At 35.1% G+C, this 13,815-nt stretch overlaps 3 protein-coding genes across 3 annotated transcripts; 1 reads left to right on the top strand and 2 right to left on the bottom strand.

Moving 5' to 3' along the window:
* Nucleotides 1–1,022: 1,022 nt before the first annotated feature.
* On the bottom strand, nucleotides 1,023–5,632 carry LOC111781487 (PHD finger protein ING2-like). Its single transcript, XM_023662108.1, has 7 exons — nucleotides 5,436–5,632; nucleotides 5,274–5,345; nucleotides 4,994–5,181; nucleotides 4,220–4,283; nucleotides 3,698–3,954; nucleotides 2,538–2,576; nucleotides 1,023–1,419 (listed from the first exon to the last, which is right to left on the bottom strand). The coding sequence occupies exons 1-7, from the start codon at nucleotides 5,479–5,481 to the stop codon at nucleotides 1,309–1,311; spliced, it is 777 nt and encodes a 258-aa protein (XP_023517876.1). The 5' UTR covers nucleotides 5,482–5,632; the 3' UTR covers nucleotides 1,023–1,308.
* Nucleotides 5,633–7,450: 1,818 nt separating this feature from the next.
* LOC111781624 (NADPH-dependent aldehyde reductase-like protein, chloroplastic) lies at nucleotides 7,451–8,403 on the top strand. Its single transcript, XM_023662314.1, has one exon. It carries the CDS (start codon nucleotides 7,523–7,525, stop codon nucleotides 8,309–8,311), a length of 789 nt encoding a protein of 262 aa, XP_023518082.1. The 5' UTR covers nucleotides 7,451–7,522; the 3' UTR covers nucleotides 8,312–8,403.
* Nucleotides 8,404–10,058: 1,655 nt separating this feature from the next.
* Nucleotides 10,059–11,849, bottom strand: LOC111781850 (syntaxin-related protein KNOLLE-like). Its single transcript, XM_023662568.1, has 2 exons — nucleotides 11,378–11,849; nucleotides 10,059–10,726 (listed from the first exon to the last, which is right to left on the bottom strand). Exons 1-2 carry the CDS (start codon nucleotides 11,764–11,766, stop codon nucleotides 10,189–10,191), a joined length of 927 nt encoding a protein of 308 aa, XP_023518336.1. The 5' UTR covers nucleotides 11,767–11,849; the 3' UTR covers nucleotides 10,059–10,188.
* Nucleotides 11,850–13,815: the final 1,966 nt, after the last annotated feature.

Genomic DNA, 13,815 nt, shown 5'->3' with positions numbered 1-13,815 from the left:
TCAGAGAGAGAGAGAGAGAGAGGGGTAGTTGAGTAATTTGTATCCAATAGGTTTTTCCCTCCAAAGTTCAAGTTTTAAGGTAAGTACCATTGTTGGCGCCATTCAAAGGATTTCAAATAATGGTCAAATGCTCAACTAATTTAACATTTACCAAATCTGGCGTATTTAATTATTGTACTATTATTTGGAAAAATAATTATTATAATAAATGCATATTGTTCACATCAATTAACATTAAAGTAAATAACAAATTCTGTTATTTTATTTATAGAAATAAATTATTATTCTACAAATATAAAAAGCTTTGCTTTTCTCCATTTTAATGATACAAATATAAAGGTTATACAGGTATACATACATAAAGCAATATTAAATTGTTAAATTAGTTTAATCACGTTTAAAGCTACTCGAACATCGATCATTTTAAACACATGCTTATAAAAGTAATTTAACCTTTCAAAATCACTACTAAACATGCCTAAGCCCAAGATTAAATTCACCACGTTCATAATGACTCATCTATTGTCACATTAAATTTTCTCTACAAACTATAATACTCCTAATAAGCCTTTTATTTATTGAGGAACACATAATAAACTTTAATAAAACACATAAAAATGAAAAGGCATAAAGAACTAAAAAAAAAAAATGTAAAAAACTATCTATCTATATATACATAGGTTGAGAATGTTCTAGAAGCTTTGCTTGAGTACCAGTTTTGCAAATTCAATTAAACTAGACGTGAAATCTAGAAATATTTCATTTGGATCCCAAGTACCTAAATCAATCAAAGTTTGATTCTATATATCTATATCTATCTTTATATATATATACATATATATACGTGTGTATGTATGTATATATATATACACACACATACATACATACATATATATATATATGTGTGTGTGTATGTATATATATGTGTATGCATATTCTAATCCTATCACAATCACAAAAATGACAGGTCCATTATCACAATAGATTTTAGTTGCTCCATATAGTAAGCTTTAACAAAGATGTTGATGAAAAAAAGGACTAAAGCTTGGTTTAACGGTTCCAAATTGAAACACATCCCAAAATAACAAAAAGGAAAAGGAACAAAAAGAAAGGGTAAAAGTAGGATGACTGATGAGTGAAGCTGAATGATTATATTCAAATAAAAGCTCTCTCATTGCCACTAAACTAACATTGTTACAACTTACACTTATTATAAGGCCCATTTTGGTTTCAGTGCAATGTAAAAAGATGAGAAAAGAAAGCTTACCGCTTGAATTATCCACCGCAGGCTTCTGAAATTTGCGTCCATTATTGACATTGTGGTAAGGCTCTGCAGGTTGGACAGTACCATTTTCCTTTAAACCTGGTTTCTGGAGTTAGTCCCACGCACGAATAATGGAACCATTCACCTCCTTGACACTGTCAATGCCATAACAGTAGAAGAAAAAGGCAAATATTATCATTAAAATGAAGCAATTGTACCGTAAAAGTGTGCTTAATTAAGGCTTGGTTTGATACCATTTTGTTTTTAATTTTCTACTTCTAAAGATTAAGTTTATAAACACCACTACTGCAACATGTAGTTCTCTGCTAGCGGTGAACTTGGACCGTTACAAATGGTATCAGAGCCAAGTTCCAGGCGATGTGCTAGCGAGGAGGTTGTTCCCCAAAGGGGGATAGACATATGAGGCGGTGTGCCAGTAAGGACACTAGGGCGCGAAGGGAGGTGGATTTGGTGGGGTCCCACATCGATCGGAGAAAGGAACGAGTGCTAGCGAGGACGCTGGACTCTGAAGGGGGGTGGATTGTGAGATCTCACATCGGTTGGGGAGGAAAATGAAACACCCTTTACAAGGGTGTGGAAACCTCTCCCTAGCATATGCGTTTTAAAAAACTTGAGGGAAGTCCAAAAGGGAAAGCCCAAATAGGACAATATCTGCTAGCGGTAGGCCGGGGCCGTTACAAACAAAATGGTTATCTATTGTTTGATAAGGGTTTAGTTGATCTATATGAACATCTGAAAGGGAACAATTGTCTGGGGGAGGAAATAATAAAACTCATGCTTGAATACCAACATGTACAAATCTCGTCCCACGGGTAACTTTTTATACTTCATAAGGTAATCTGTGGTAAATACTTATTTCGGTACAAATTGGCTTTCTGAATGTAGTTGGCTGTTCCAAGTCCAAACAAGCCAAAGGCAACTATTTCTAACCCACAAGCAATGGTTTAGGAATTTCAAAGATCAAAATGGAAGTTAATATCAAAGCTTTGCTTCTTTTAGGCTCATGCATACGCACAATCATATTGAAAAAGACCAGCTATATTGCATTCATTATATACACAAAAGATTATAGGATCAAATATTTGGAGATATTTGCGGAGCCATGAGGTCACATGACAAGCAATATCCACAAATTCAATTCTAGAAACTGTTCTTCTTAGAGATGCAATCATGACAAAGAAACGTAATAGAGAAACAAACAACTAAACGAGGGTGTGAAGAATCAATAACATCGCAACAAGGGAGGACTTACATTTTCATTGTCACAAGCAATCATATCTCCAAATGACACCTAAAAGAACAGATAATTAGATGGCACCAGTAAATATGTTAGTAACCAGCAACTGAGTCGGAGAAATTAAGAAAATTTAAGACTTGAGAAAAGAAATATAAGGATGATAGCCTTCTCTCTATTAATCTATATATTTTTCCTCCTTCACTAACTTCCCTCTTTATTTATAGCCACTCGCTGCTAGCAATTCACTCTAACGAATTCTAGTTATCTCATCTACCCACCAACTAAGCCATCCACATACCTAGCACTACCCACCAACAAAAGTAACACATTGAGTAGAGTGATATTGGTGTTCCATTGCACAAGCTCCATCAAACAAAAGCTGAAGGAGGAAGAAGATAATGATAAGACGAAGAACACTCTCCGCTTTCTGTTTTCCCTAGTTCTTCACCTTGCAAATTAATTTTTGTTCCTTTTGCTTTGCTTTTTTTGTTCCTATTTCTTAACTCTATGGTTTCTCACACCACTCAAGGTACATTGAAGCTCAAATCATCTCTCTCTCTAGAATTTCAGTGTTGAGCATAAGACTTAGCTTTCAGAATCCAATATGTAATGATATGAATTACCTATCTATCTCCTTCGTTTTCTCACTGGATTTTCTCAAAGTTTAGCTATATTCCTTCATCCAGTAAGATCCCAATGTTATTAATTACATGAAGCAAGAACTTACTTCTTTCTTTTTACGCATCACAATCTGCTTTTTTCCATTGAACAGTCTCTCTTATGTATTTGTTGCATGAGACTGAGGGATTTAATTTAGTCATTTTTTCTTCCTTTCCCCCCCATTGTTTGTGGTAGATGGAAGGTTGAGGATGAAAGCTTCTCAATAGGGCTATATTCCCCTATGCTTTACATAAATATTTTTCCTCCCTCACTTCATTCCCTCTTCCTTTATTTATTACCACTGCCCCAACATCCTTTTAGCCAACTGACTATCTCGTATACCCACTAACTAACCATCATATTCTTCCAAATACCTAACAAAAAAAAAATTCGTGTGAAACAACACCAAACAAAATTTTGGCAAGCATAAACATATAAATGTAACAATGAAAGAGTCATTTTATAAAATAGGTTCAATTGTCAAGGTAAAGCATGTAGGAATTCAAAATCAAAACCTGATGACAGATGCAATATGTAGGCTCATTTGGATCAATGGGCTGATCAACATCAAGTGAAGGTGCAAAATCCTTTTTATGGCTTCCTGGAGGAGGCATGAGCTCGAAATCTCGATCACGCTCCCTATCCCAATCCCGATCCCTGTAATCTGGCCTCTTAGATTGAGGTGCAATGTATATTGGTTTGCGCTTTTCATTCTTCGAAACTAGTGGCAGTGGAGGGAGAGCTGCTGGTTCATCTGGTGAAATTTTTCCCTCTGAAAAATAGTAAAAGGTTCAGTAATCTCCAAACAGACAAACTGAATGGAAGGAAAAGGTAAGCAATTCATTAAAGCATCCAGCAGCCCATTACTAGTTTGTTTGATTTAAATATCACAAATGGCTTTGAGGTCTACAAATAATCTGCTGACATTCAATTCTTTAGATGATAAAGCAATTAAGCTTCATGTGTAACATCATTAGCTCAAGTTCGTAAAACGACTTGCATTTCACAAAGATGACAAAGCTTCTAAGCCTGTGTACCTTGTTTCAGATCTTCTGCAAAGTTGTTTAGATCCTCATCAAGTCGTTTAATATGGCTATCAATCTGGAAAAGTAAAAGAACATGAAACCCTGTAAGATCAGCCAAGAAAATATATAATAAAATACTAATGGCATGTAGCCACTTCATGAATAAAAGTACTGACGTTCATTACAGTACAACACTTTGAATGTAAACGGTTAACTGAAAAATGAATAAAAACATTTGTAACATTTATATTATTATACTTACAAAGAAACTCTCTGTATGAAATTTATACCAATTCAATTTTTAACAGCATCTCAGGTCAATTATCGCATCCCTCCTAAGCTCATTAGATTTTTTTAAGAAAATAATTAACGATTACCACATTCATACCTTCTCTAAAGACAATTTTGCAATTCAAGGTATTGGATAATGAAAGTCCCACATCGGCTAATTTAGGGAATGATCATGGGTTTATAAACAAAGAATACTTTCTCCATTGGTACGAGGCCTTTTGGGTAAGCCTAAAGCAAATCCATGAGAGCTTATGCTCAAAGTGGACAATATCATACCATTGTGGAGAGTCGTGTTCGTCTATCATGGTATCAAAACTAACAATTGGTATCGATCCTAGGTTGCTCATAAACAAGATAGGCGAAAAGAATGAATGAGAAATGTAACAGAGGAATGAGAAAAATTCACTCCATAGTATTGGAGAAACGAACAGCAATAGAACCAGGTAGTCCGCAAAGCATGAAAAGAGGGAAACAAAGAGAGAAAGAGCGCCATACCAGGTCGCATGCTTGACGTGCCAACAAAACCTTTTCAGTACACAAACTCAACGCGTTATCCTGATTCGCCTCAATATCCTTCCGCTGTTTTTCAAACGCGGACTCCTCATCCTCAGTACTACTATTATTATAGCCTTTCTTCGAACTCAGGCAGTATTTCGTCTGCTGCCGCGTCTGGTCAATCATCGCTACAACCAAAAGAAAACTCCATAAAACTTCAGAGCAACAAATCGCAGCAATCGATCTACACAGTGAGCAAATCAGAAAACGAGGGTTTTACACTGGGAGCGATCGTCGAGTTCTCTGATTGTATTGAGAAGCCTCTGAAGATCAGCAGGAAATGTGCTGGCATCTACGAAGATCAAAACGAAACAAAAGTAGCAGCAAATTGGAAGCGAAAAAAAAAATGGGGGAAACGGCGGAAAACGAAAAGGAAACGTACATTCCAGATAATCGTCGACGTAGACTCCAGTTCGAGCAATCGCCATGATTGAAGTAGAGAGGAGCTCTCAGAAAGCGCTGGGTTCTAGGGCTTGATCGAGGAGTGTCTCCCTCCAAGTCGCCTTCGTTTTGCCCTTGGCGCCCACTCTTGTGTCCCTTCTTCGTTTTGGATTTTCTGAAAATTTGAAACAGCGTTTCGTTCTGATTTTGTGAAGGAGAGAGGGTAGACAAACGACGTCGTACTGAAGTTTAATTAGTTTTACACATTTCAACCGTCCAAATTAATAAAAATTACTCTTTAAATTTTCATTTTATTTAAAAAATACTCTTAAAAACTTTTATAATTTTGAAACATATTTTTATATTTTAAAAAGATTTAAAAATATTCTTTACACTTCCAAAAAAAATTAAAAAATACAGATGAAAACGGTTAATATTTTATTTCAAAAATACTATTTTGACAAAATATCATTAAATTTCAAATTTTTTATTAATACTCTTAATTTTTTTAACTTTAAATTTTAAATTTTTTTTTTAAATATTAAAAAGTTTGGAAATAATCGAGTTATCCATAGACAGTTTTGTCTATATTTTGACTGTAAAATTTTTTAAATTTTTTATATGTTTTTCAAAAAAAAATTGAAGGGTACTTTTTAATAAATATATATATATATATATATATATATATTATAGAGTTAATATCATGCTTATAAAAATTATTTATGAAAATTAAAAACTAACATTAATATTATAACATTTTTTAAAAAATTAATAAAAAAAAAATTACTTGGTCTTTTTTATAAATTTATGGTTATTAATAATAATCTTTAAAAGTTTAATAGTATTTTTTAAACGTGATATTAGTAGTTTCATCATGTATGGAGGATAACAGTGTTTTTTAACATACTATGAGTTGTTTATGTCGGACCTTGTTGTAACTTCCATGTCATATGATGTGACATGATTGTAAACCACGTATGTATTCATGAAAGTTATGTTTATGAAATAACAAATGTATGACTTGCATCATACGTTTATGTCATATTTAAAGCTTATGTGGACTTCATGTATATTTATAAGTCTCGTGCATTATGATACTTCTCTATTAAGACAAGTACATATGCGCACATTACGATATTTATGTATGTCATGATATTATGTGGATTCATTTTTCTTCGAGACTCGGTAGCGTGAGCATATTCTAGCTGAATGGCGTGCCTAAGGGGTACGTATATAGTCACCTGGTGAGTCCATGTACGCATACGTGGGCCTTTTTACTTGCTTTGATGTTGTTTATCGGTCCGATACAACTCAGACCTCCTATGTACATTATGATATTTATGCACGTCATGATATTATGTGGATTCCTTTTTCTCCGTGATGCGGTAGCGTGAGCATATTTTAGCTTAAGGGCACGCCTACGAGGTACTTATATAGTCACCTGATGGGTCCATGTGCGCATATGTGGGTCGTTTTACTTGCTTTGATGTTGTTTATGGGTCTGTTACAACTCAAACCTCCAACGTGTTTTTGAGAAAAAATGTTTTAGAAAACGGACAGACAAAATAAGAAACATCCCGTGTAATCCCGGGTAAGAAGAATTGACGACTAGTCGTCTCTCTATAGTACATTTCAAAGCATTTTAGTATTGACTGGTGTAGACATGATTTTGATGAGCGGTATGACAGCTCTAGATTAACATAACAAGAACAATAAAAACTTAGCCAATATGAAAGCAAGTAAAACGGTTTTGGAACGGGTACGACCATAAACANGCTCTAGATTAACATAACAAGAACAATAAAAACTTAGCCAATATCAAAGCAAGTAAAACGGTTTTGGAACGGGTACGACCATAAACAACATGTCTTGGACAGTAATGCGACCATCCCGAAAACTTTAAAATTTAATATAAAAAATAAATAATAAGATCCTAAAATTGTGTCAATTACGTCAGCAATGACGCATCGTTATCTTCATTACTCTAACCACTGCAACTCTCCACCATAAAAATGGCGGTCCTAAATCTTCACTTCCACCATCAGATCCCCTTTACAGCTCCGCCTCTTCATTTTCCAAATTCAACAAATGGCCGCCACCGCCGCCGCCGGACTGCCTCTTGACGGCCGCAACGCCGTCGTCACCGGCGCCTCCCGTGGAATTGGCCGTGCGATCGCCGTCCACCTCCACTCTCTCGGCGCAAATCTTGTCCTGAACTACGCTTCCAACTCTGCGCAAGCGAATCTTCTCGCGTCGGAGCTGAATCAGTCATCGACGCCGCGCCAGCGAGTTATAGCCGTTCAAGCCGACGTGTCTGACCCGGCTCAGGTCAAGCGGCTGTTCGATTCGGCTGTCGAGGAGCTTGGATCTGAGATTCACATCGTCGTGAACGCTGCCGGGATTCTCGATTCGAAGTATCCGAGTCTGGCCGGAACCGCCGTGGAGGATTGGGATGAGACGTTTCGGGTGAATTGTAGAGGCGCGTTTTTGGTGTGTAAAGAGGCGGCGAATCGGCTTAAGCGCGGCGGGGGAGGTAGGATTATTTTGATTACGACGTCGATCGTTGGATCTCTCCCGCCGGGGTACGGTGCCTACGCGGCGTCGAAGGCGGCGGTGGAGGCGATGGCGAAAACGGCGGCGAAGGAGCTGAAGGGGACGGAGATTACAGTTAACTGCGTGGCGCCAGGGCCGGTGGCGACGGAGCTGTTTTTCGCTGGTAAATCGGAGGAGATGGTGGCGCGGTCGGTGGATGCCTGCCCGTTAGGTCGGCTCGGGCAGCCCGACGATGTGGCGAAGGTGGTGGGGTTCTTGGCTACCGATGGTGGCGGGTGGGTCAACGGGCAGGTGGTTCGGGTCAATGGCGGTTTAGTAATTTGACATTTAAAAAAACGAAAAAAAGGAATAATTGGCATAACTATATCACTGACACGAATGAATGCGCATTTACATAAGACCATTATCTTATTTTATTTTTATTTAATTTTATAAATATTTATTTTCATAAGCTAATTTTTCAAAGAATATATATTAAAATTGAGGTACAAATTTTAATAAAATGTTTGAAAGGAAGAAAATAAACATTTTACGAGCTGATATTAAGGTATAATTCTGGACCCTTGCTGCTCGTGATAGGTTCACTAAAGGAAAGCTACTCGACAAATTTACTAATAATCCTTGTAGTGTACGACTATACATCATGAGTCAGTTCTATAGTTATTCGAACCCCAATTAAAGGTTAGTTGGCGAATCCCTAATTGTCTCCGTCAAATCATAAATAGCAATCCGTATCAGCTCAAATTGGGAGTTGTCCTTCGCCGTCTGAAGCTATTGCACTTAACGCCAATGGCCAATGGACGGTGGTGAATACAATGCTTGGGTAGTACAGTTACAAAGCTAGGTTAAAAATTAGGTACCTCCAAATACGAGACTCTTCTCTTCTAGAAATTCTAATTTGGTATACAAACTTAAGAAAATGATTTATTGCTTCAAATTGGATAAAGTTAAAGGTGGTCAAGAGTCTGTCTCATGTCTCAGTAGGAGAGCCACTTACCTGGTTGGCCAAGAGAAATCAATTGGAATGATAAAACTAGTGATTTGATTCGACTGTTACATTCGGTTCGTAATGATTCTTAAATTTTTTCCATTTGCCCCTTTATTTTTCCAAATTTTTTATATATTTTTTTTCTGTTTTTTTAATCTTTATTTTTCTCTTAAAATTAATTTACATTATTTTCAAATTTAATTTAATTTACATGTGAAATTACGAAAATACCCTTCAGCTCCATTCTTTTCCTCCTTTTCCTTAATTTCATTTCCAATTTTTTTTTAATCACTCAAATTCTTTCCAAATTTGGGCACTAGAATTTTCATTAATTTCGCATTAAATTAAATTTATACGTAACCATTCAATTAATTTTTTCCCTCTCTTTTTCTGCTTTATTTTATCTTTATTTTTCCTTTTCTTTTAAAATTAATTTACATTATTATTTTCAATTTAACTTAATTTATTTTATTTTATACATTGTAAAATTACGAAAATACCCTTCAATTACAAAAGTCAATGTGGTGCAGACAATAAGATTATTTTAAAAAATACAACACTTTTCAAAACTCAAAACACAATTTTAAAAGTTAAAAAGAGATATTTTTTAAAGATATTTTTTTAATTAAACAATTTTTTTTTCTTTTTCTGCTTTATTTTATCTTTATTTTTCCTTTTCTTTTAAAATTAATTTACATTATTATTTTCAATTTAACTTAATTTATTTGATTTTAATATAAAAAATTACGAAAATACCCTTCAACTATGAAAATCTCAATTTTTATATTACTTTTGTTTTTATCTTTACTTTTCCTTTTCTTTTAAAAATAATTTACATTATTATTTTCAATTAAACTTAATTTATTTTATTTTATACCTTTAAAATTACGAAAATACCCTTCAACTACGAAAAAATCTGTATTTGTGAAAGTTCATGAGATCATTTTTAAAATATTAGTTTAGAAAACTCAAAAGTAATTTTTAAAATTAAAAAGATATTTTTAAATTTAAATATATATTTTTAAATAAAGTATTAATCGTGAGATTATTCATAGTATGTATTATTAGATTTACGCGTAACCATTTATAATTAATATTTTTTTTAAAAAAAAATCAATTAAATTCTTCTCTTAATACATAACTTGGGATGCCAAGAACATCCCTTCATCCCCCAAAAAAAATAAAATAAAAAATAAAAAAAAAATAAAAAAAATCAAGAACTCCCAAAACTAACAGCAATAGGAATAACAACAACCAAAATAATAATAAGCAAAAGCAAAACCCCAAAGCACATCCATTTCCTATTGCTCCTTTGCAAATCCTTAGCACTCTTCAACTCCTTACTCCCATCTCTTACATATTGTGAAGCATTCATCACATGGTGTTCAATGTCATCCATTTTCTCCCCTTGTGCTTCCACCATCACTGCCATGTCCAAGAACACTTGGTGCAACTCTAGCAAGCTTCTCTCGATCTCCTTCGCCGCCCCGTGTCGGTCCTGTATCTCCACCACCGTCTCCGCTACCTTCCCCCGCCCGTGCTCCTCTATTGCCCTCCCCAAAAACTCCTCGCCTCCGTTTGATATTATCTTCTCTATCACCTCCTCCTCTGGGTGCTCCCCCGTCACCGTGAAGTATCGTCGCTCCACCGTCTCTTTGTACTCTGTCATCATCCTTTGTCTTAGGGTTTGAAACTCCATCATTAGCTCCTTTAGCTTCTTTCGCAGGCCGTTCGTCACCGCGATACGAGTCCTGTTTGTTGAGAATGGGAATAAATGATTGAATTTACTATGACCCATTAGCCTAAACGATTGAATTTAGTTTCTATTTGTGTACTATTGGTTGAAAATGTGAATAAATGATACCCATTGACTCAAACAGTTGAATTTAGCTTCTATTCGAGTCCGGTTAGTTGAGAATGTGAATAAATGGTTGAATTTACTATGACCCATCATCTCAAATCGTTGAATTTAGCTTCTACTCGAGTCCTATTTGTCGAGAATGTGAAATTTACTATGACCCACCATCTCAAACCATTGAACTTAGCTTCTACTCGAGTCCTACTTGTTGAGAGTGTGAATAAATGATTGAATTTACTATGACCCACCAACTCAAACCGTTGAACTTAGCTTCTACTCGGGTCCTATTTGTTGAGAATGTGAATAAATGATTGAATTTACTATGACCCACCAGCTCAAACCGTTGAATTTAGCTTCTACTCGAGTCCTATTTGTTGAGAATATGAACAAATGATTGAATTTACTAAGACCCAATGGCTCAAACAGTTGAATTTAGTGTTATGTTAATCCCATTTGCATAAACTTCTAAGAAACTTCGACTTATTTTGAATTTATTAGAACCCATCAACTTAACTAGTCGGAGTTTAGTGGTATAGTTTAGTACCTGTAAATGGCAGTTCCTTCTTTGCTGGCGGAGAGCCGCTTCTTAGCATCATTAGCACGGTCCATTTCCTCAAGCTTGGAACGGATCGATCGAGCTTTCTTCAGGACGGTAACGATGTTGCCATTAATCGTCTGGCGAAGCGATTTCAAAGTTTCGGGTTTATGAGCAGATTTCGTCTCCTCATTGGCCTGCTGGAGCTTTCCAAGAATCTCTCTAATAGAACCCATCTCCAATTTCACCTTCTCAGCCTCTTCAAGGAAGAGCCCCATATCACCATTGTCGGTATCAGACGACACCGTTTCAAAACCGGCTTCGAGGTCGATATCTTTCATAGCGGCCTTCTTCAGATCCACATAGCTCGTGAACGATTGAGTCATCAAGTCGTTCATTTTTTTCCCCTTTAAGAATTCTATGAAGAATTAGGAAAGTCAAGATTTTGTTGAGTTTGAGAGAATTGGAAGATTTTTCTTAGGGTTTGTGAGAATTGGAAATGTTGGAAGCTTAGTTTAAAACTAGTTGCAGAAAAAAAGTAGTCGTTGCGTTTGCTTTTGGTAACGGCTATATTTTTAAATCGCCGTTTTTAAATAATATATTTCGAAATAGCCGTTGGGTTCGATAGTTGTTGTGGAGAGTAACGGTTTTTGGGTTGGGCTTTGGGCCTCAAGTCCAAAATGGGCCCTTTAAGAGGATACTAATATATATATATATATATATATATATATATATATATTTTTTTTTTTTTTTAATTTTAAAAAAAATTAATTTTTAACCCTAAATTTTAATAAATTTTCACAAGTTTCCAAATATTCACTAATTTTAAAAAATAAAAATTTAAATTTTATTAAATGCATTTATAAAAGTTCACTCACAAATTATACTTTTAATTCCACGTGGCATTTATTATTTTATTTTATATTTCTTTTTACCGAAGTATTCATGCTAGGGGTATACATGGGCGAGGTCGAAGAAATCTTTTGGACCAATCGAATTAATTAGTTTAGTTGGTTGGTTGGGTTGCCCAGTTGTTTTTTTTTTTTAATTATTAAAAAAAGTATATATTAATAACTAAAATCTCATCAAACTCAAATATCAAACATTCATACGTCACAATACATTACTAACTTTGGTTACAAACGTCAAATATTCTTAATTTTCATATTAATCTTAAAAGTATAATTGGGTTGAGTTGTAATCTTATTTTTGCATTGGTTGGGTTGTTCGGGTTGTTCGAGTTAAAATTACTAAGTTGTGGTGTTGCTTGGTTTTTTTCCTCCTTCGAACCCGAGTGGGACCGGGCCCCACAAATTTGTAGGAATTATTCATTTAAACGAGAAATGGAGAATATTTTTTGTCAAGATAAATGGAGTTGGAAATGAGATTATATTCTCTGTCCCTATCTTTTCTAATTCTCAACGGGCTCTGCCCACCGAATATAAATGTTTTTTCCACTTAATATAAATATATTTTCAGTTGGTTTATATAGGTAGAAATCAATTGTCAAGAAAAAGAACAATTAAACGAGGTTCGAGTGGTTTTGTTATTATTATTATTATTATTTTGTAAGTAAACCATGCAATATGAAATTATTATAGAAACAAGTAAGAAGGAGAGTCCAAAAATGGTATAAAAAATTAACACGACCATTTCAAAATATGTCGAAGAAGCAAAACGATATTAGGCAATCATGCTTGAGACCCGACCAAACCAATGATGGAAAGGTTGTGTCAAATTCATCGAATTTGGATTACAAAGCTTCTAAAAAAGACGTTCATAGGATAGATTTACATGAATGTCCTATTAAGTAAGTTTACGAGCGGTGTTTAACCTCTTTATTTAAGATGGGTTCGAGGATCACAATAATGAGAGATATTTTAAAAATTTACGAATAAGAGGGAATTAAAATTTAAAACTACTCCGTTTTGGAAAATAATTGAAATAAAGTTGGAGAAGGGAGGCACGGTAATCACTGCACATTTCATTATGAATCTTGGGTCTTACGGAATAGGCTTTTGAGGTACTTTATATGGCTCGTGAATTTATTTAGTATATAAGTTCAATTTTAACCTGACTTAATACTCATTTTGTATACGTGTCACAGTCACACAGTAGAAGATTGCTAAAAATTATCCATTGAATTAACTCCAAAGATTCACTAAAAACTCGAGAGCCCAAAGAGATGATTTGCTACAAGGTCTAACGATTCATGCCTCAGGGAAAAAAGTCTAACCCTCGAGAGGTTGACCGAATGTCTTATTTGACTGATGGGTCAGTGAGGCTGATTTAAGTTGACAACTTAAGAAGGTCAACCAGAAAGCTTATGAGGTCAAACCCCCTCGGATCGACTATGCCTTATTTAAGTCAGATCCCTTAATTAGTCGGGCAATCCTTTAAAAGGGTCGACTAAAACCAACTTAATCTCACCCCTTGAGGGGTCGACT

The sequence above is a fragment of the Cucurbita pepo genome, chromosome LG19 (genome assembly GCF_002806865.2).
Source record: "Cucurbita pepo subsp. pepo cultivar mu-cu-16 chromosome LG19, ASM280686v2, whole genome shotgun sequence".
In the NCBI taxonomy this organism is placed as follows: domain Eukaryota; kingdom Viridiplantae; phylum Streptophyta; class Magnoliopsida; order Cucurbitales; family Cucurbitaceae; genus Cucurbita; species Cucurbita pepo.
The sequence above is the reverse complement of the archived record's forward strand: the minus strand, read 5'-3'. Positions and strand labels throughout refer to the sequence as shown.